This window comes from Mchenga conophoros, linkage group LG16 (genome assembly GCF_057382185.1).
Source record: "Mchenga conophoros isolate Kocher_MC1m ecotype Shallow Benthic linkage group LG16, M_conophoros_male_GT1.1, whole genome shotgun sequence".
In the NCBI taxonomy this organism is placed as follows: Eukaryota; Metazoa; Chordata; class Actinopteri; order Cichliformes; family Cichlidae; genus Mchenga; species Mchenga conophoros.
The window spans coordinates 39,012,450-39,035,189 of record NC_140541.1 but is presented as its reverse complement, the minus strand read 5'-3'; the positions used below and the strand labels follow the sequence as shown (position 1 = coordinate 39,035,189).

General features: G+C 46.9%; 1 protein-coding gene across 6 annotated transcripts; it reads left to right on the top strand.

The window, feature by feature from the left end:
• Nucleotides 1-110: 110 nt before the first annotated feature.
• On the top strand, nucleotides 111-22,409 carry LOC146557330 (thrombospondin-type laminin G domain and EAR repeat-containing protein-like). Of its 6 annotated transcripts, XM_085250069.1 has the most exons (19): nucleotides 111-134; nucleotides 1,007-1,143; nucleotides 2,298-2,443; nucleotides 2,545-2,783; nucleotides 3,697-3,896; nucleotides 5,503-5,567; nucleotides 5,646-5,807; nucleotides 6,043-6,275; nucleotides 6,365-6,455; nucleotides 6,529-6,682; nucleotides 9,940-10,071; nucleotides 10,533-10,650; nucleotides 10,727-10,841; nucleotides 11,654-11,837; nucleotides 13,838-13,896; nucleotides 14,695-14,871; nucleotides 20,021-20,199; nucleotides 20,976-21,077; nucleotides 21,149-22,408. In XM_085250069.1, the coding sequence occupies exons 5-19, from the start codon at nucleotides 3,815-3,817 to the stop codon at nucleotides 21,300-21,302; spliced, it is 2,007 nt and encodes a 668-aa protein (XP_085106195.1). In that variant the 5' UTR covers nucleotides 111-134; nucleotides 1,007-1,143; nucleotides 2,298-2,443; nucleotides 2,545-2,783; nucleotides 3,697-3,814; the 3' UTR covers nucleotides 21,303-22,408. The 6 variants fall into 6 exon arrangements, with proteins under 6 accessions (XP_085106195.1, XP_085106199.1, XP_085106198.1 ...); XM_085250072.1 differs by lacking the exons at nucleotides 111-134; nucleotides 1,007-1,143 and adding an exon at nucleotides 1,451-2,156 and having other exon boundaries at nucleotides 2,298-2,401; XM_085250071.1 differs by lacking the exons at nucleotides 111-134; nucleotides 1,007-1,143 and adding an exon at nucleotides 1,451-2,156 and having other exon boundaries at nucleotides 2,550-2,783.
• Nucleotides 22,410-22,740: the final 331 nt, after the last annotated feature.

Sequence of the window (22,740 nt, the reverse complement as noted above, 5' to 3'; positions counted from 1 at the left end):
AATCTTGGATCTGAGGTGAGAGGTCACAGCGTCCTGATGGGGGCGCTCTCTCGGATATTTTCACTGATTCTTTTCCTGACGACACCAACCTGCACAGGTAGAGCAGCAGAAGCTCACCTGTGTTCAGTCGGCAGGTAAATGCAAGCGTGTCTCACCTGATTCCGTTCAGATGGGTCCACTCTGAAGAGTCCACGCTGCGTGCGGCGCTCCTCTGAGTTCATTTTGCCTGTTTTCTATATTTTTGTGGCTCTTTTATATGCATTTAAATGGAAATCCTGTTTATACTGGTTATCATAACATTTGATGAGCTTCCTGGATGATTGTACTTACAGTCTGTGTTGTACCTGTACTGAGGGCAGACACAGGTAAAGGTGTGGAACTCTGCTTCCACCTGTGAACCTGCAGCTCGGTCTCTGTGGGTTCATTCGTGTCTCTGCCTGCTGGCCTGGATCCAGGCTCACATTTAAACTGGGATTACTGGGCTTTAAACGTCTCTCAGATCACAGCTGCTTTTCATGTCTGAGTACACTGTGCAGCTCCCAGCGCTCGCCCCTCACAGCAAACACTGACTTCTGGTTTACCTGTGGAGGTACGGGGTTCGGTGGGCAAACACCTGATTTTAATTTGAGTGATATCGTGTCCGCCTCCACATGCTCGCGTCGTACCATCTCAGAGTCACAGGGACAGGAACTGAGACCACCATGACTGGATCTGGACACTTTTCATTTGAACCATTTTGAACTGTGTTGAGGTTTTAGAGCCAGGTGTGAAGAGAGGGCAGAGCACTGAGTTATTAGCTGATGCTAGCTAGTTTCTTCAGATGATGTCATTAAAGTACTCCAACAGCACAAACACAGTCCAGAGACCCACATCAGGGCAGTTAGCTGAGGTGTAGCCTAGCAGACAGCGAGCAGCTACAGCGTCACCATCAATCAAACAGGCCGCGCCCCTAAAAATTTAATAATTTACTCTTTGAATGAAACATCCTCCCCACTTGTTGTGTTAGGAAGGTGAAACTAGAGACTAGAACACTTTGTCTATGGAGACTGACTCCCTGCTGCCCCTGCTGGGTGTCAGAGGAACTACAGGATTTTCACTGGAAACGACTGGCCAGAACCATGAGACTGAGCAATAATGATGGAGGTGAATATAATCTCTAATAATCTCTGTTTATTTTGATCATACCTGTGTACTTTTGGCATTGGATGCAGTACTTTTGTGTGTGTGTGTGTGTGTGTGTGTGTGCAGCCTCAGGTCTGATGGCACCTGATTTCAGGGAGTGGGTCAGACAGGCAAGGGGCGGAGCCCTGGCTCACCTGGGAAATTCCTGTGCTGTGAAGAGCTGAGGGCGAGCCGCAGACTTGAGATCAGTCACTTCTTCTTCTCTTCCTCCTCCTCCTCTCAGGCAGCACGTGTGCAGGAACCTCACATCATATGAAACATGGACCGAACTCTGCAGCTGATCGTTCATATTTACAGTTTCAGTGTAGGAAGGAATAATCAAACTTTATTAGTACAACACCTGACTGACAAGCCCAAACCCAGACTGCTGCACAGCACGAGACACACAAAATAATAAGAATTCGATATGACATCATTTTTAGAGCCGCACCAAATTCATGGAGAGCTCAGATTATTATTTGCTGCTCTGTTAGTTTCAGCTCGTCACAGACGATACATGAGACAACAGAAACACCCTTTAACCTTACATCATTTGTCCACCAGAGAGCGCTCTGCATCTTCCATGTTTATGTTTGAAACGTCACAAACAGCAAACAGCTGATCCGACCTGGGCAGAGGGTAAAAACGAGGAACGAGAAGGACGAAAAGAGTGACAAATATCGGCCGAAATGTCTGAATATTGGCTTTTAAATCACTGAATATCAGTATCGCTGTTAAAAATCTGATATCGGTCGGGCTTATCAGTTTAACACAGACTGACTGTATATAAAAGATGGACTAGCACAGCGTGCGGTCACCCATTGGCTGGTCTGATCAGCGTCATGGTCGCCGACAGGAAGTGATCATATCTGATCACCGAGGCAGCGAAATGTGTCAGCTGCTCTGACCAGTAATACGTGAACTAACCTGCAGCAGCAACGTGCAGAAACCTCAGGTGGACTCTGTCCAGCTTTGTCTGTCAGGTTTGTCTTCAGGTGAGTTCAAGTGTGTCACAGGTAAAGAGGAGGCAGCCGCCCCTCCCTCCCTCTCGCTCCTCAGCCCCTCCCAGTCTTTTTTATTTAAATGTGGGGCGAGCGAGGCCAGCTCACATGCAGGTAAATTCTCTCTCTCCTCAGTCATACTCACCTGAAGCTGAAAATCATCTCCAGTCGCTGCACAGACAGCAGCCTCAGAGGAAGGAAAGGAGAAACTGTGGAGGACTTAAAGAAGAGGAAACGTGGTGAGGGAGGAGGAGACGACAGGTGGAGGTCTGCACCTGAAGGTGGAGACACGCTGAAGATCATCAGGTTCATCTCAGACACTGAGAACACTTTTAAAGGTGGACTGATGATGAGCCTGGTTGTGTTTTTGGTTTCTCTGAAGAACAGATAAATGTCCAGCAAAGACGAAGAGGACGGTTTAAGGACGGCCGACAGGTAGAGCAGAGACTGTACGTCTGTGAGGTCACAGCACGCCAGACCTCCCCACTCTGAGCTCCTCTCACCGCCTCTTCTTACCTGTGCTCAAGTCAGAGGTCTCCTCGCATGTCCTGAAACCTCATCACAGACTAGGACTGGAGCTGGACCTCAGGAGGCTGGTTAAACCTCTGACCTCTGACCCAGGTTTGCTCAGATATGACGTCACTGTGCATCAAAGCTTTTGCATCTTTGTTTTCCTCTCACAGATTCTCATGTGATTCAAATGTGGGCCAGACGCTCATGTTAGCAGGTTAGTGTTCAGGAGACGAGCTTCGTTACACGACGGGGAGAAACGAAACGAGTTCACATGATTTTATCTTTAGCAGCTGTTCTTATCTTTGGCTCATCGTTTAATCGTTTTGTGATCAATGTGACCGCGTGAAGTGTTGATAGTGCAGTCTGATGGTAAAATTACACAGTGTGATATTTCTCAGCCACAGGTTTGCACGTTACTCGAGTTTAGTATGTTCAGCATCATTTATTAAACCAGTTTAAACCAGTCTGTAGTGCTGTGAAAATCCCACCTGGTGCAGGTGTAACATGGAGAGTCCCACCAAGGGTCCTTCTGCCGTAACCACAGAAATGATTTTAAACAGGCAGTTAACTAAAAGTTAACTGAAAATGACAGATAAGAAACAAAGTGAAATGTAATGTAATGTGAAAGTACGGCTGACAGTCAAAAACTGCTGAACCATTAAGGCCACAAATTAAATGTTTCACTATGTCTACCACAGCAAATATGGCTGGCAGTTAAAATGACTGTTAGATATACAGCTGCAATACCTCAAATATGAATAAAGAGAATAAATTATTAGCTAAAAATAAAGCTAGCAGTTTTATTTCAGGACGATCAGCTTTAAACTGAAAGCTGAGCTGTAGTTACAGATAAGGAGACAGTTTGCTGGTTTGAAGCCAGGTTATGTGAACACAAATGAACTTGGTGGCGTTCATGAAGAATTGGCGAGACGGCCGTCTGGGTTCTCCGGGTGGAAATGTTGGACACGCCGCTGTAAGGAACCAAATCTGAGACGTTTGTCGTGTTGCTCTTTGACCACAGACGCTGAAGAAACACCGCCCAGGAGATCCTCAGGCCAACTGGAGAATGACGTTGAGAGACGCAGGACAGGAAGCGGGTCCGTGAGCGGGAGTCAAACTGTTCACAGCGCACAGGCGTGATGTTTTCGTGTCACTTCCTGCTGCTCACCTGGGTGCTGCTCACCGCCAGAGTCCAGAGCCACAGCTGGAGACCCTGTACAGGTACGAGGAGATACAGAGTGCTGGTTTCAGCTCTAAAGGGACGGTCACATGTTTCAGGAGGTCAGATTCATTTCTGAAGAACAAAACACAAAATCTGCACAAAAATAAGAGAGACTTTTTCTTGTGAGACTGGATAAATAAAGGTTTGAGCTTGTTTTTTATATATTACTACTGACAGACATTGTGCTGAAAGCTTTGTTGTATCCTAACAGGAAGTTTTAATTCATGACTTGCTTGTTCAAGTTGTTCTGTTGTGCTGAAGATCCTGGACAGGCCCCCAAACACATCCAGTCACCAGACTGGTGTGGGGTTAGGAGGGTCGCGTAACGATGGAAAACATGAGGATAACGTTTGTTCCGTTGTCACAGTTTAAACCGACCCCTGGTCCTCTCTATCACGTGTTTCTGGGCATTATTCAGTGGAGCTTCCAGTTGAGGAACTTTCAGGTGTTCCCACCTGTCTTTCTGTTCTGGTTAAAGAGCTGAGTACACAGCTTTACTTCATGTTTCCTTTTGATGACATTACTGTTGATCTTTCTCTTTGCTACAAGCTGATTTATTCCGGCAACTGAAACTGCGTTTGGCTCCTGGGCTTTGTGAGCAGCCTTCCTGAGGTTGAGTATTGTGAACTCTGACCCCTGAGGTGTGTCCTGTCGCTGACTTCACTGATGCCAAATGTCAGAGAAGGCTTTGCAGCTCCGACTCTGACGTCTCGCTGTGTTTCAGACGCTTTCGCTGCTTTGTTCTTCTGTGTTTTCAGTCTTTGAAATGTGAGATCTGTTTCTGTACATGTCGTCCCCTCCCTCCATTCATCCTCCATTCATCCTCCATTCATCTTACATTGATCCTCAAGCGCAACAAAACACACAGACGGCCTCAGAGGAGCTTAAAGGGGAATTCCAGCTGAAAACTAACGTTGACCTGATGCTGTCTCTGCTCCCTCAGCCGCTGTCTAACACTGATTTTTAATGTTTTAATGATTTACTCGAGCCTCATCAGAGTCAGAGCAGAAATCTGTGACTGCTCGGCAGGAAGCTGAAAAGCTTGAGCTTTTTTTTAAGATCAGGTCTGAGGTTTCAGACGTAGAAACGTCCGTCTCTGAGGGGATAAAAATAAACTGATCTGAGATCATTTACATGTCATCGCTGATACAGATTAACTGCAGATACACTTATCAGTCAGAGCTGGAGGAAATGAGCTCTGAGCTGATAAACTCGCCTCACTAGCCGCTGCTTTCATGAAAATCAGCTTTCAGGGATCTGAAATTAGCAGCAGGAGATAAACTGTCTAACCTGGATCGCTGCTTATGTGTCCCTGCGGTGATTTAAATCGAGCTACATACAGCTGGTTCAGTGTAACTCTGCGGTGGAAATCGGGCTCCAGTAAACCATGCTTTGTTTTCACTAAAGTTTCGGTGGGGTCAGTGGCGTTAGGGTTACACTCATAGAGTCCGATGATGGTCTGCTTGGTGGCGTTTCACTGCTGGGGCTGCAGGAGAGGTTAGCAGAACAACAGGAAGCAGATTTACGGTTCAGAAAATCTAAATTATTAATAACTTATTTGATTTATTTCACCCCGTCTCTCCGTCTCTGCTCTCTCCCCCTCAGACCTGCTGCCTCTTGACCTGTTGTCCAAAGCCCTGCCCCCCCCAGGACATGCCACGCCCACTCAGGTAAGACACAGGATAGCATGAAGGTATGAACATTTATGATGGTAGCTACCCCTAATATTTCATCCGCTACCCCTCCAGGTGCGGATGGTTCAGTCCAAAGGTTCCAGAGGTCTCCGATTGGCCAGCGCCGTGGCAGCACCTCTGAATTTCCCCGCCTCCCAGATCTTCACCAACTGTTACTACTTTCCCTCTGAGTTCTCATTGGTTGCCACGGTGAAGATTCAGACACTGAGACAGAAGGTGATGCAGCGGAATGGAGCTGGATCTGGTCCAGTCTGGTCCAGTTTGGATCAGTCTGGTCCAGTTCAGCCCAGTCTGGTCCAGTTTGGTCCAATTTGGTGCAGTTAGGTCCAACTTGGATCAGTCTGGTCCAGTTCAGCCCAGTCTGGTCCAGTTTGGATGAGTCTGGCCCAGTTCAGCCCACTCTGGACGAGTTTGTTCCAGTCCAATGTGTTCTTTCTCTCTCTGCTTCCAGACAAATGAGTACATCTTCTCTGTGGTGAGGGAGGGATCTGATTCGCTGTTGCTGGGGTTACGAGTGTCTGAGAACCGCCTCCACTTCTTGACCACATCCCCTGGCCCTGGTGGGCGGAGCCGAATGACTTTTAAGGACGTTGGATTAGACAATAACCGCTGGCACACAGTGGTGCTGGCTGTCACCGGGCCGTACGCCACGCTGACTGTTGACTGTGGACTTCCTCTGGAGCTGTGAGAGCTGACACCACATAGACCAATAGAGACCAATAGAGACCAGTAGAGATCCACTTCATGGCATTAAGTGGTTTCTTGTCCCCCAGTAAACAGGTCCAGTCCTTCCCCAGCCATCTGAGCACCAGAGGGTCCCGGTTCTTCGTCGGCAGCAGGGGGCGGTGGAGGGGGCGCTTCTCCGTGAGTCTCTGATCAGGGTCAGATCAGCCAACTGTCCGTCCTGCTGGTTCTCACCGCTCTGTCTCTTCTTCAGGGTTTACTGCGGCAGCTGGTGCTGCTACCCGGTTCGGACGCCACGCCCAGACTGTGTCCCTCCCCCGACCCCGCTCTGACTGAGCTGTCCATCCCTCAGGTCCTGAAGACCACCCCCTTCCAGCCGGACCAGCAGGGACCAGTTTACACCTATGGTGAGGAGACAAACCTGCCACAGCACAGCGCCCCCTGCAGTTTGGGAGAGAGCTGTACAGGCTCCTTTTCAGCTGCTAGTGCTGCAAGGCTGATAAAAAAAGCATCGACGAGTGTGTTTGGAGTGACAGTGTGTTCATAATCAGCCACAGTAAAAACACTTTCAGCTGCTCCAGCTGACAGATGTGTTTCATTCACCAACAACATCCACACCAGCAGGTTTGTGAGAGGACGCATGAAAAGCAGAGTTTCACCTCACTCACCTCTTCACGTCTATATTTTGCACGTTTCCTGACTCAAAGTTCTATTCCGACTGTTAGTAGGTGCTGTATTCAGTGCCTGGATGCTGTGGTGGAGTCAGTAGTGACAGTCTCACAGGTGAAGAGATCTTTGTTTCACTTTTTTCCACTTTAAGTGTTTACTTAACCGGCTGGTTAGGGTTAGACTAAAAGCTCCTCTTAGGCTGAACAAAAGGCTGTGGTTTGGATGAAAACCGCAGCATGGCCCTGCACACCTCTAACCTTTGTGTGGAAAAACACTGAGCTGGGGGTGACTGACTCATCAGGCTCGCTGCCAAAGCGAGGATCCGAGGACTTCCTCCACCCCTGCGAGTGTTTGGTCCGTGAACCCGGCACTGTGATGGTCTCAGTGATCGAGTAACCTGAAGCATGAAAACACCTGTGACTGACAGCTCTGCAGCTACTGTGTGTGTGTGTGTGTGTGTGTGTGTGTGTGTGTGTGTGTGTGTGTGCGCTACCTGCAGACTCAGCCTCTCTCCTGCTGTTTGATGTGTGTTTCCATGACAGCGTGAGGTCAGACAGAAGCTGATTCACACAGGTGTGTTTGTGTTACTGTGTCACAGTCAGTGGAAGGAGCAGCTTATCCTACCTCTGTGCCACCAACAAACACCACTGTCCATCCATCCACCCATCTATCCATCCATCCATCTATTCATCCATCCATCCATCCAGCCAGCCAGCCAGCCAGCCAGCCAGCCATCCATCCATCCATCCATCCATCCACCCACCCATCTATTCATCCATCCATCCATCCATGCATCCATGCATCCATCCACCCACCCATCCATCCAGCCAGCCAGCCATCCAGCCATCCAGCCATCCATGCACCCACCCACCCACCCATCTATTCATCCATCCATCCATCCATGCATCCATCCATCCACCCACCCATCTATTCATCCATCCATCCATCCATGCATCCATGCATCCATCCATCCACCCACCCATCTATTCATCCATCCATCCATCCACCCACCCATCTATTCATCCATCCATCCATCCATCCATCCATCCATCCATCATCATCCATCCATCCATCCATCCATCCATCCATCCATCCATCCACCCACCCACCCATCTATTGACATATCCATCCATCATCATCCATCCATCCATCATCCATCCATCCATCATCCATCCATCCATCCATCCATCCATCCATCCATCCACCCACCCACCCATCTATTCATCCTTTCATCATCCATCCATCCATCCATCCATCCATCCATCCATCCATCCACCCATCCATCATCCATCCATCCATCCATCCATCCATCCATCCATATTCCATCCATCCATCCATCATCATCCATCCATCCACCCACCTATCCATCCATCCATCCATCCATCCATCCGTTCACCCACCCATCTATTCATCCATCCATCATCATCCATCCATATTCCATCCATCATCCATCCATCCATCCATATTCCATCCATCCATCCATCCATCCATCATCATCCATCCACCCACCCATCTATTCATCCATCCATCCATCCATCCGTTCACCCACCCATCTATTCATCCATCCATCATCATCCATCCATATTCCATCCATCCATCCATCCATCCACTCACCCATCCATCCATCCATCCATCATCATCATCCATCCATCCATCCATCCATCCATCCATCCATCCATCCATCCACCCTTCCATCCACCCTTCCATCCATCCATCCATCCATGCTCAGAGTTAATAAAGTTCAGCTGATTGAAGACTCGGTGCTGAACCCTTCAGTCATCCTGACTCTTTATGAGTCACAGTTTATATAAACCTGTGTCAGCTCTGTCTGTGGTGTGTTTGATTTACATACCTGAGCGCACCACACAAACAGCAGCTGCCTCGTTTCAACACTCAGAGTCTCTGCTTCCAGAGAAAAGCAGAAGACAACACAGCAGAGCCCCTGTTTTAGAGTCAGGCTCTATCTGAGCACGTCTGCATCATTTGTGGTAACGTGGTGGCAGTTTGATCTGGATCTGGATCTGGCTGCCCCTCAGGTGAAGACGTCTGATGTATCATGGAGGACTCATCTCTTGTGGTTAAATGGAAACTCCCACTAGGTTTATATCTGGGACTCTCCACCATTTGACCTTAGAACTGAAGAAGCTTCTCGGATGAGAGGTGAAACGTCTTCAAGCAACCTAAAGAAGTCCAGACGCTTTTCTTTGCAAGCTCCTTTGACTACGATGACCTGGATGACTGAGAACCTTCACAGACATGTTAAATGGAAACCTTCACTTCATTACCTGCGTGTTCATCTGCCGAGCACAGACTGAAGCAGCTGCTAACAGGAACACAGGCACGTGTTTCCAGCCGAGCCCTCCACATCCAGCTTTGCTGCAGAGAAACATGCTAGCGAATGATCAGGGGTCCTGTTTACCCCCCACCATGTTTCACTGTAGGGCTCTAGCCCTGCAGTTCCTCTAACATCCAGCAGAGGCAGCAGTGAGTCAGTCCCCATAGACTCCCATGTTAAAGCTTCACCAGAAATAAACAGACTGGTCTCTGTGGATCGTTTCTCCTTCATAACACCTGTACAGGGAGGATGTTTTTATAACTCACCTGTTTAAAGTTTGCATTATTAGGGGCGTGGCCTCTGGACGTGTTTGTGCTGTTGGAGCTCTTTGGGTTATATTTGATGTGCGCTCTCTGCTACATGTTTGTTTCATTGAAAAAATGTTTGTAAGTTTTTACTGTGACTGCGGCTCAGAGGGAGCCTGATGGTTTCAGTCAGGTAGACGACAGTGAGGTCCTGAACAACAGGAATAAGTAGGAAACTGTGAATCTGCCATCCTTTGGTACTTCAGAGATTTTTTAAGTTTGCTTTGGTTTAAGCCAATAAAATGATCGTGTGCTGTTATGAAGTGTTAAACATAGGAGCTTATTATCAGGAGCTCACATGTCCTCGGTTCCCATGACGCTCCTCAGGTGTAACCCTCGCTCTGTCCTGTTTCAGAGGCCGAAGCCAGAGTGACTGTGGGAGATCGTCCTCCCTGCTCGAGGCCGGAGCAGGGCCAGCTGTGGTTCAATGCTCAGGGGAAGGGTCTGTTCATCTGTGACGGGCTGAGCTGGAGGACGCTGCTGCAGAGTGAGTCTGGACGTACACAGGAAGTACCTCTCACACCTCAGACATGTCAGGGTCATGTGACTAAAACACATTATATTAGGAGGGTGATTTTACTCTGTGTTAGGAGGTGCTCATTTTATTGCATAAATCTTTACATCACAAACGTTGTTTTAAATAGACATGATGCCAAATCTGTATGTAAGAAATTAGAAATGATGATTTTAAACGGTTCAGGTTTTTAAAAAAGCTCCTCTGGAACCAAACCAGAAAGGAACACATTGTTATGATTTTAGAGGATCTGGTATAATATTAACTTGTCTGCTGTAAAGAGAAGAGTAAACTTTTCCTGAGTTGCTGTTGCGGGTGGAGCAGAGTGTAGGAGGGTTCATGTGAACGTAGCGCTGGGATGGGGCTGGTTTGACGATGATGCCATGTGCCTGCGACGTGTCTGTCCATGTAAGCTGTATCACCTGTTTGTGCAGGTAAGCAGCGTCTGGATTACGTGGAGGACTACCAGGACCTGTACACCCGCTCAGAGACCCTGGACGTCGAGGTCTTCTCCATCCCGTCTGAGGGCCTGTTCATGGCTGCAGCCAACAAGTAATAACACGGCAGCAGAAACAGCTGTGGACAAGTCTCTGTCCTCTCAGTCTAACCCTCATGTCTCCCCTGGCAGGGACTCTCGGTCCGGCTCAGGTATCTACAGGTGGACCAACGCCTCCTTCCAGCTCTACCAGAACATCAGCACTCAGGAGGCTCGATCCTGGAAACACTTCACCATCGACAACAAGGTGAGCGCCTCCAACATGGACGAGGAGTACAAGGAGCTCAGCACAAAGCTGTGGGCTTAGCTCCACCCACGGCCTACGAGCAGCCAGCACCGTGCTGCTGTGACTGATGCACGACACGAGCTCCCACTGTCACTGCGACAGTCACGGATCGTTGTATGTTCTGTGTGTCGTGTGTTTTGTATAGATGAGCGTCAGCTGACGACGTAAACATGCTGACAACAGAGAGAAGTTATAGCTAATCGCTAACTGTCCTTCTGTTGGCTGTTACCATAGAAACTAAATGTCTTTGTGCCATCATGCGATTTATTGTTGGATAAAATCAATACTGCCTGACATCACACTCGTGTGCGGTCCTTGGCGTGGACGTCGGTGGACGAAGCAGCTTGTTTCTGTCACAGACAGAAAACACAAAGTGCCATCAGGCCAGAGGGATCAGATCTAATCAAGCGAAACAGGCAGAACATTTAAAACATGATTAATAAATCCGGTGGTGCAGCTGAGAGTCGTGGAGTGGATGGAGCTCAGAGGGCGGAGGACAGGAGGACAAACAGATCTGAGGCTGATTCTCTTTGAACCCTTGTGTGCACATTGTGTTGGCCTTGTTTGCACAGTGTGTGACACACACACACAGCTGTGTGCAGGTATTCAGTCCTGTTAACTCAGAGAAGTGTGTAAAGGAACAGTCTCTGCAGAGGTCAGAGGTCACTGCAGCGCACACAGACTTCTGTGAGTCGTCGTTCAGTGAAAGCTGAGCAGGGCCGCTCGGCGCTGTGATGTTAAACCAAATCCATCTCCGTGTTTCTGTCCTTCAGATTTTTCTCGTGGTGGCGGCAAACTTCAGAGAGGCGGGGTCTGAGCGGTCTGTCATCTATCAGTGGCATCGGCGGCGGCGGCGTTTCGTCCATTATCAGACTCTGGAGACTCACACTGCCCAGGACTGGGAGGCCTTTCGCATTCACAACCACAGCTTCCTGGTCGTGGCCAATCACAGACGAGGTAAACAGGAAGTGGACTGTAATGCAGTCTTTTTCATTTTAAATGAATGGATCACTGCAGCTGCTGGGGCATCACACAAAACCAGGATAAGAGCTCATTGTTGTCTCCACAGGAGAACATCATCAGGCCACGAGTTAATCAAAATTTTAAAATAATAAATGGAGAGTGGCGTCGGCTCTTTGTGCCCCGAGATGTCCCTCTCCTGCAGTCTGTGAGGCCAACGAAGCATTTCATGCATAAAAATGCTGCAAACAGAACCTTTAATAAAACTTTTCTTTTTATTTCCAGATCAAAGATGAACTTTCAGGATCAAACGTTCCTGATCGGCAGTATTTATTCGTTCAATTTGATTTTCCTTCATGTTCAGGGTATTTTCCGCAGTGAAGGAAGTATCTGAGTTTAACGAGTCTCTGCAGTGGGATGAGGAGCTCCAGAGCAGCCGGTCGTTTCTGATGGGTTTAAAGGTTAAAACGAGGCTTTTTGATGATGGAGATACGAGGTTTCCACCTGACCAAACAGGAGCTTTGAAGAGCTCGTATCTCCTCGTCAGTGTAAACACTTCAAACACATTCATATGTGCACTTCCTGTAAAGATAAAACACTCCTGAGGCTGAGGCTGTGCAGGTGTACTGTGGTTAGATCACACACCTCTGTGCGCCGTCTCTCTGTTTGAGCTCGTGTTTATTCTGAATGATGGTGAAGTCACAGCGCACCGGCCGAAATCACCTCAGCACCAACACGTTCGATATAAATGGGCCAACTTTGATTTTCTGTCCTCTTTATCTGCTAAATACATGAAACGAGCAAAAACTGGCAGATTATGAAGGGACTTTTGTGCCGGGTAAATAATTAGCTGCTAGCAGGCTGTGAAAACTCAGACGGGATATTTTAAAGATTCATTAATGGTTCAAACCTCAAACTTCTGCATTTACAAGAATATTTTAATGTCTTTATTTAAAAACAGGTCGTCTGCAGTCGTGTCTCCAACCAAACTATCCAAACTTACTCAAATACATTTGTGTTGTAGAAAAAAGTCAACTCAGATGAAATGATTTTGAATGAGACTTTATTCGAGTCACAGGTCTGAACATCACCGCCATGACTGTTTTAACCATTTAGGAATTTCTTTCCTTCATTTTCACAGAACTCAAACTGTAACTGGACAAACCAGGATCACTAAACACGTGGATTATTTTCACTTCATGGATGCTAATCCCTCTCACAAACGTGCATCCAGGAAACCTCCGGTCTGCATGCAGAGAACTTTAAAGTGGGCAGGTTTAGGCCTGCAGGTACCTCCATGAGTACTGACACACACCCTTCAGATAGCATCAACGACAAACTTTAATATGGCAATGTCTGTGCACGACTCAGCTTTTAACACGTGGAAAACAAACAGTGACAGAGCTCTGAGAGCTCCATACCGAGGGTGAAGATTAGAAACTCGTCTCAACCGTAAACCAAACAGTTTGGTCAAACATGTTATTTGTCCGTCGTCATCTCTACCTGTTAGTCTGTGGGTAAAATACCTGAAACAGAAACTGAATGAGGTTGTGTCTTTGCACCAAGCACAGTCCAAACCATCAGTCTGTTCTATCACAGCCACAGTGATTCGCAGACCTGTGTTTTTCTGAGCATTTGGTAGCTGGACGGTCCTGCAGATCAGAGTCCATCATCTTAGTCACTCTGAAAAGAAATTAGCCAAGGTTGCTCCTGAAGATAATCTGGTGTTGGTCAGGTACAAAAAACAAATAGAGACTCAGTTCCAGGGTTTTGTAGAGATGTAATCAGATTACATGAAGGTGTGAGATGCAGCTGACGGTGATTCCCTTTTGTTGAGGCTAATCTCCGTGGAGATTTCATGTGATGGGTTTTGTGTTTCTCGTTGTTAGACGACTCGTTCTTCTAAGCTGGATGCACTTCTCTGGCTTTACTCTGTGATCACATGGACGAGAACTGAAGTGTCGAAATCATGTCAATGTGTCCCTGTGTGTCCTCAGAAAGAGACTCCAACCACAACATCCACAGTGTGATCTACAGGTGGAACCCCGACACAAAGGTGCTGCTGTTCAGTCACAACATGAGATCTTCTCCTGTCCTTTATAGATAAGATAAGATAAGATAAGATAAGATAAGATAAGATAAGATAAGATAACCTTTATTAGTCCCACACGTGGGAAATTTGTTTTGTCACAGCAGGAAGTGGACAGTGCAAAAGTTATGAGGCAAAAATTAGAATACAATAAGAATAAATACAGTACACAGCTGTACAGAATAGAATAAAATAATATACTATATACAGTAGAATAAAATAAAATAAATATACAATAAGATAAAAATAGAATACAAATACAAATGCTATATACAACTGAGTAAAAATACAACGATGACAGAAAGGATTATTGCACTTAGTGTTATTGCACATGTGTGGATGTGTGTGTTTGTTCAGTAAAGTCTTTGTTGTGGAGTCTGACAGCAGTGGGGAGGAAAGACCTGCGAAATCTCTCCGTCCCACACCGTGGGTGCCGCAGTCTCCCACTGAAGGAGCTGCTCAGTGCTGTCACAGTCTGCTGCATGGGGTGGGAGATGTTGTCCATCAGGGATGACAGCTTAGCCGCCGTTCTCCTGTCACTCACCACCTCCACTGGGTCCAGAGGGCATCCTAGAACAGAGCTGGCCCTTCGGATCACCCTGTTCAGTCTCTTCCTGTCCCCAGCAGAGATGCTGCCGCCCCAGCAGACCACACCATAAAAGATAGCAGAAGCCACCACAGAGTCATAGAAGGTCTTCAGGAGATGCTCCTGATCGTCTCTGTCCTCGTGTTTTCGGTCCTAACCCGTCCCTCCTGTCTCTGCAGCTATTTGAGGTGAACCAGACTCTGCTGACGTCCGGAGCCTACGACTGGGAGTTCTTTACTGTGGGGCCGTACCACTTTTTGGTGGTGGCCAACACCTTTGACGGTCGAACCACCATCATCAGCTCCACCATCTACGTCTGGCTGGATGGTTCTTTCCAGACCTTCCAGAGCATCCAGGTCAGTGTTTGCCTGTCTTTCAGGGTCTCCCCACCGTCGGCTTTCGTAAACCTTTTACCTTCCTGGTCTGAAATGTTACACCAAAGAGGAAGTGCACTAACGTTTAATGGCCAGCAGGGGGCGACTCCTCTGGTTGTCTGTGAGTGTCCTGCTCAGCTGACTCGAGCTCAGTGAATGTTTCCCTCATGTTTCAGCTGTAAATGAAACATGAAGCTCATTTTGGAAACTATCGTCCAGTTACAGTCACAGAGGACAGCAACATAGGGTTTGGTCATTGGTGAGTTATTAGCCAATGAGAATGCAGCATCGGTCAGTTTCCGAGTCAGATCTACTGCACACCAGGGACCTCTGGTTTTAAACACGGTGACAGCAATAACGTTCAGTTTGTGGCTTCGCAGCATGACCTCACTAACCAGCGGTGATGTCACATCCGTTTCCTGAACATGAAGTCATCTGTACTCAGTAATCTGCCTGCTTGTTGACCTTGGCTGTTTGCATCATTAATAAAACCGACGCGTTCGCTCGTCCTGCTGTTCATCAGCTCTGGTCACGTGCAGCACGTCTTTAAGCTCAGGTGTGTCAGCTGAGGATCAGGGCGTTTTCACAGAGTAATCCAAACCAGCAGCAGATTAATTAATCTGTTTGCATTAGCCTAACCACAGCTCTGCAGCTAACCACCGTGGTGTGTCATCTTTACTATCTCGCTAACTTCCTGCTAACATGGATGTTGAACATTATTGTAACAGCTGTGAGAACAGCCCCACCGATCTCTTTATTCTCAACTCCCAGGATTCGAGTAAATGCACCGATTACTAAGATTGAGTTGATAAATCTGCAGGACCTGTCAGCAGGTCAAAGTGATGAACATGAGAGACATAGATTTGATTGTTTATGGAGATTATCAGTATAACTGTAGATTGTTTTATTTGATTGAATTACAGACAAGAACATTTAAAAATGAGACTTTATTTTTATTATTTTTATTTCTATTTTTAATGGAGCAGGAAGTCCTGAGATGCTGCGTCTCCTGTCTGGCAGACCTGGACACGTGACAGACGTAGCTTCTTCGCACATGAATGATTTATGACAAACATTTCAGAAGAAAGATATTTTTTCTCATATCTATTAAGTTCTGTCACATAATGATCTTTTTCATTGATGAATTAAACTTTTTTTATTATCTGGGATCGTTTAATCATCCTACATATTGAAACTCAGCGATATGAGCCAAACTTTAAAGGATTATTTTATTGTGACACTGAACTCGCGGACAGTGAAACATGTCCGCTCACATTTATTCTCACAGGATTGTTTCATCTTGTGCGTCCTCTTCAGAGGATGAACTCGGGACAGCGCCCCCCTCAGGATGTTTTTAGCTGGGGCGGTGCTGCTTACCTGTCCAGGTGAGTCCTGGCAGATGTCAGAGCAGACATGACAATGAGGATGTTGTCAGTGAGTCACATGATAACAGCAGCGGCGTGACGCTACCCGACCGCAAATCACAGGCTGGTAAAAATACCACGCTGACTCACAGCTTCAGGGAAACACCTCGCTCTCAGCCGGGCTCTGATTGGTGCAGGTGTGCCTCTGCAGGTAAACGCTGTTTTCCAGCCACACTTGATATTTCTGTGTTTTTGCCCCTTAATTTCTGAGCTTCAGTGTTTTTTTTGGTCGTCGTTGATCCTGGATCACAGGAGCACGTTGCAGGTTGTTTGGATCGTCCTCACCTCGCTTACTCTGGATTATGGTGGATGTATCCATTGTGACATCACGCTCTCTGAAGCCTCCGTTTTAGCCTCATTTAGCTGTTTTTTGGAAAAATTTACCATATTTGGAAGAGTGTGAGTAATCAGCTAACATCCAATCAAAATGCTCAAATTTCTCTCACCAAACTGCCGCTCCGCCTTCCTGGACGGTCTGTTAGTACAGCCATGTTACTGGTCACATGATGTCAACACGGTGCAGAGGTCCAGTTCAGGTGAAGCTAGCAGCTACAGCCGCCTGTGTCGCCATCCACCGGTCAGTCAAACAGGCCCCGCCCCTAATATCTGCAGGGTCTTGGAGCTTCAGTGTTGTTAGCGTGATCTCAGGTTCACCTGGAGCTGACTTACTCTCACACCTACCTGCTGCCATTACTCTCGACCCCGCTCTGAGTTGTTTTAGCTCCTCCTCCCCAGAACCCGTCGCATCATTCGCTCCTGCAGTGACAACAACCAAAGATAACGGTCTTATTAAAGTCAGTGTGTGGGGTTTCAGGGTGAAGGTGGTGATGATGATGAGCGCTGTGTACCTGCAGCCTGGCAAACAGCGATGCCTGCACAGACGCAGCTGCTTGTTTAAAACATTAATGTGGTGACAGATGTGCACATGAAAGCAGGTCATAAAAATCATCTTACGCTGATGAAAATATGTTTTTCAGTCTGTTGATGTCAAAGATGAAACAGGAAACCAGAGCAGTGTAATTAATGCGTGTGTGCGAGGGGGTTTCCAGCTGCGCTGAAGAAGACTTTTATTGCTTCTGAAAACCACAAAAACATGTTAAAGCATCATGAAACCACCTGAACCTGTAATTCAGCTGCTGACAGCCGGCACAGCACGCATTAAACTGCTCAGACATCAACACGACTAATGGAGCCGCAAATAGCTCCAATCAGACCCAGCCAGACCTCGCCAGCTCCCCCTGCAGGCTGCACGAGCCGCTGCACACAGGCAGCACGAAGCAGAGCGTTTCATAGTCTCACAGTAACGTATAAAGCACTGAATTATGACTTCATTTAAAAGCTGCCTCCTTAGTTCATTGTGATGTGTCAGTGAATCCCAAAGTCCACCAGACGCTCCCCGGGCCCGGCCTGAGATGGGCTTCCTGTGAAGGGTGGCTGGCCTCGCCCTTAGAGAGGGAGGGGCTCAGAGTTAAGCCGCTGCTCCTTCACATCGAAAGCAGTCAGTCGAGGTGGTTTGAGCATCTGACAAGGATGCCTCCTGGGTGAGGCCCCGGGGCAGACCCAGGACACGCTGGAGAGATTATATCTCTTGGCTGGCCTGGGAACGTCGTGGTGTTCCCTGGCACAAGCTGGAGGAGGTGGCTGGGGAGAGGGAGGTCTGGGCTTCTCTGCTTGGGCTGCTGCCGTGGATAAGTGGAAGAAAATGGATGGATCAGTGTGTACAGTGAGCCCAACGCTCACAAGCAGTGATGGAGTCGTTACTCTATTCAAAGTAATAGATTACACAGTGCTCATTGGTGTTTTAAATGATAGAAGGCTCATCCTCGCAGTCAGACGAGTTCTTCTTTCCCACATACATCTGACATTCATGCAGACACACTTGTTCACCCACCCGAGTGGAGGCAGCAGGGATGAAAACACCTACTTTCAACTGATGCTTTTCCCTGTGACTGATCCTGGTCACACTTACTGCACATGAGCTGGAATCTTCATCTAACCCTAACAGCTGTGTGCGCTAAGCTTCTTTGCAGTGCAGATCTTCCTCTTCTCCTCCTGCCCAGCAGCTTCATCATCCTCGTCCCGTATATCCACTCTTCCTCCTCTGCACGTGTCCAAACCGCCTCAGCCTCTGACTCTCAGCTGTTCCTCTGATGGACTCATTTCTCATCCTAATGAGCTGTGTGTTCACACTGTCACCAGTTAACGTTATAAATCTGAGGCTGTCACACATCCCTCTCCTGCCGAGGACACAGACCCTGTTTCCTTTACCGTTTAAGCAGAGGGAGTGAAAACCAGCCCAGTCCGATCACACAGGGATCCAGGTAGACACGGAGGCCATGATGCTCCGGTTACCTCCTGACGATCAGGCAGCTGGGTCTGCTTGCACTCAGCTTTAGCATCACTCTGGTTGTCTGTGAAGGTTCTCAGTCATCTAGGTCATCGTAGTCAAAGGAGCTTGCAAAGAAAAGCGTCTGGACTTCTTTAAGTTGCTTGAAGACGTTTCACCTCTCATCCGAGAAGCTTCTTCAGTTCTAAGGTCAAATGGTGGAGAGTCCCAGATATAAACCTAGTGGGAGTTTCCCCCCACAGAGGGACAAAAGGACCCCTGATGATCCTCTAATCGCCTGAGCCAAGGTGGGAAACTGGGCGTGGGTCCCAATCAGCCAGAGTTTCGGGTGTGTTCATTGTGAAACCTGGCCCCACCTTATCATGTGATTTCCTGAGATCAGATGACCCAGGATGTGAGTGGGCGTTAAGGCGTCTGGGAAGGATCTCAAAACTGGATTATAGATGGCAGAGAGTTGGTGTCGTAAACCCCGCCTCTGTTCAAAGATGGTCACTCACAGTGGACATAGAAGCTTCTTTCACTCCTCTTTCAAACCATCTGTCCTCTCTGTCCAAAATGTGAACATTGGCATCCTCGAAAGAGTGACCTTTGACCTTTAGATGCAGATGGACTGCTGAGTCTTGTCCTGTGGAGGTGGCTCTTCTGTGTTGTGCCATGCGCTTGTGAAGTGGCTGTTTGGTCTCTCCAATGTAGAGGTCTGAGCATTCCTCGCTGCACTGTACAGCATACACCACATTGTTAAGTTTGTGTTTTGGGGTTTTGTCTTTCGGGTGAACCAGTTTGTGTCTGAGTGTGTTGCTGGGTCTGAAATACACTGGGATGTCATGCTTGGAGAAAACTCTCCTGAGTTTCTCTGATACACCGGCTACATAGGGGATGACAATGTTGTTGCGTCTGTCCTTCTTATCCTCCCTCGCTGGTGTCTGGTCTTCTTTTCTGTGTCTCTTTGCTGACTTTATGAACGCCCATTTAGGATAGCCGCACGTTTTGAGTGCTTCCTTTACATGTGTGTGTTCCTTCTTTTTCCCTTCAGGCTTAGAGGGAACATGTTCTGCCCGGTGGTGTAGGGTCCTGATTACTCCAAGTTTGTGTTCCAGAGGGTGATGGGAGTCACTCTGGTTCTTGCTTGTTGTTTTCCATCTCCTCTGGCTTCCCTGAGTTTTGAAAACAGAGCGTGTTGTGGTTGTTTTCTCCAAGTTTAGCCAATCAGCATCCACCATGCCAAGGAGAAGTTCTTCTTTCTCCACTAAAAGCAGCGTTGAAGGGACTCCTGCAGTCAAAGCCCCTCCCACCAAGTGTAGGATTATCAGAGGGTTACCCTTCGTACCCTGGTTCTCTGAGTGTCCCCTTCTTTCCGCAGACAGTCGGAGCGACAGACTGGGAGCCGTTTCAGATCGACGGCAGGTTTTTCCTCGCCGTCGCCAACAGTCAGAAGATCCCTGATCGTGGCACGAGTGTCTACAGCATCAACTCCACCGTGTACGAACTGAACGCGCTCACACAGACCTTCATCCGCTTCCAGGACATCCTCACACACAGGTGAGCGTCACACCTGGGCTCATTTAACATGTCTTCAGATACACTTCCTGCTTTTACCTGCAGATTAAAGGAGCAGCACGAAGATTAAAGGATGAATAACATTTATTTCAAAGTCACTGTGGAAACGTTGCTGATCATTAAAAGGAAGCCATCAGCACCGAGAGGCCTGATGTTTGTTTAAGGTTTCATTTGGAATTTTATTCATTCGTTTGAGATCTTTTACATTTTATTAAAAAACACATTTTAATAACTTTTCAACATTTTGTTCATAGTATTTTATATCTTTATTAAATTATTTATATTTGCATTATTCGTTCTTTTTTATTATCACTTTTTGATGATTTTGTTAGTTTTGAATTTTTGGATTTTTTATTTTATTTTATATTTATTTATTATTCCATAAATATTCGTAAATATTATGAACATAATTTTTTAATACATATTATTATATTTATATTAATTCATGTGCACATGTGTGTTCATTTATATTTATTATACTTCATAATATTTTGTGAGGATATTGATGACCTTTCTTTTCCACTTTATTTTTTTATTGTTTTTGAACTATAACAGTCATTTTTTGGACATTTTTGAGGATTTCTAAGCTTAGCTGTAGAAACATGTTATCTTTTTTTTCTTTGTTTTTCGGGACTTTCTTCAGTTAATTTAAGACCTGAAAACGTAAATATATTTTAAAGAAGAGGTTCATTGTAAAAATCCCAGAAACAGCTGCTCTTCACAGTGTGTCGTCTTGTTCTCCTCCTTCGTGTGTTCAGTGCGCTGGACTGGGAGTTTTTCACCATCGGAGATGAAAAGTTCCTGGTGGTGGCGAACTCTCACGACGGCGGCTCGTACTCTTTGAACAGCGTTGTCTACAGGTGCGTAAGTGCTCATCTGCTCAGGTGTGACGTGTTTCCTGAGCTCAGGTGACCTCTGTGTGTGATTTTAGGTGGCAGGGTTACGAGGGCTTCGTTCCTGTCCACAGCCTGCCCACGTTCGGCTGCAGAGACTGGGAGGACTTCAGCACGGACGAAGGCTCCTTCCTCATCTACTCCAGCGCCAAGTCCAGGCTCAGCAAGGTGTTCAAACTGAGGAACTACTGAGTGAAACCATCCTGGAGAGACTCCTCTGAGGTCATGTGATCATTCAGTGGACTGAACTTCCTGTGAGCTGAATCCTGAGTTCATCCCGAGGAGAACATCATTTAAATCCAGCGATGAAAACCCCAAAGATTAAAGATCCATTTATGCTGTTTGGACATCGAGTCACATTAAGCTCTGCTGACGAGGACAGTGCCTCTCTGACCCTGTATGAGCCATAAACCTCAGAAATGAATCATCAGATGACTCAAAAATGAAAGTTGTCCAGTTTTAAGTCAGCTGATTACACTCAGAGAACCTCCCGTTTCCCTGAATCATGGACGTGAACATATCACTGAGACAATGAAACTTAAAAACAGACAGGTCTCAGCCTTCTTCAGATTTTCCACCAAGTGCTCAATAAGCACTCTAAACAAAAGAGCATCATTCACCCGGATACACGAATATCTCCTCCTAAAGGAAAACACCAACGCTGAGAGATCTCGGAGCGCTTACTGAAAAACCTCCAGTGACTCCTGCAGCTGAAACACATCTCAGCACCGTGTCGTCTGCATAAAGGCGCCTTTAACCGGAAACATGTTCTCACAATGTTATTTATACAAAAACATATATACAAAAATGAAACGAGGCCTGAGATGGGACCCTGCGGGTTCCCTCAGAGACTCTGAGGGAACCCGTTTCATGTCACTGGGTTCAGTCGATCATCAGACAGAGCGGCACGCCGCTGCTTCCTGTCCCGCCCGTCTGCGTCTCTGGTCTGTCGGTGAACAGACGTCAGAGACAGTTATCGTAGGAGGTGGAGGTCCAGATGTCCGTCCCATCAGCTCTCCACATGTTCAAGTGTTTTTCTCTGCTTTGTTCAGCAGTTTGTTTTTACACGTGTGGTTCATTCAGTCTTCACGTTTCATTAATAAATATGATGTTTTCTGACACTCTGGGCATTTTTTACTCTATTTATTACATTTGTTCATATTTGTGGATATTTTTTTCTGACAGTTTTTTCACTGAAAATATTTTGCATGTTTGTGTTTTGAAATGTAATTTCCAGTTATTTATGTTTTAGCTCATTTGCTGATTGATGTATAAATTACACATTGAATAAATTCTTTTAAAAAGCTGAATATTTTCATTTATATGAAGGTGAGAAGCTCGACGCAGAGACGGATATTTCCTCTTTATCTGCTGAGCTGAAATGCCAGCTTAAAGGGTCATTCCGCTTCATTTCAGCTAGCTGTGTTTCCCTTTACCTGGACTTGCTTCGTTTTTCTTCCATATTTCCAGTCATGTGTTTCCTGTTCCTGTGGGAGATGTTCTGATTAAACATGACCCAAGTTTGTAATAATGACCTCGTTGTATGTACAATAATCCTGTGAGCCCAGAGCTCGGGCTGCTGGAAACACGGGATGGATCTGGATGATATAATAGAAAGGAGGAAGACCCG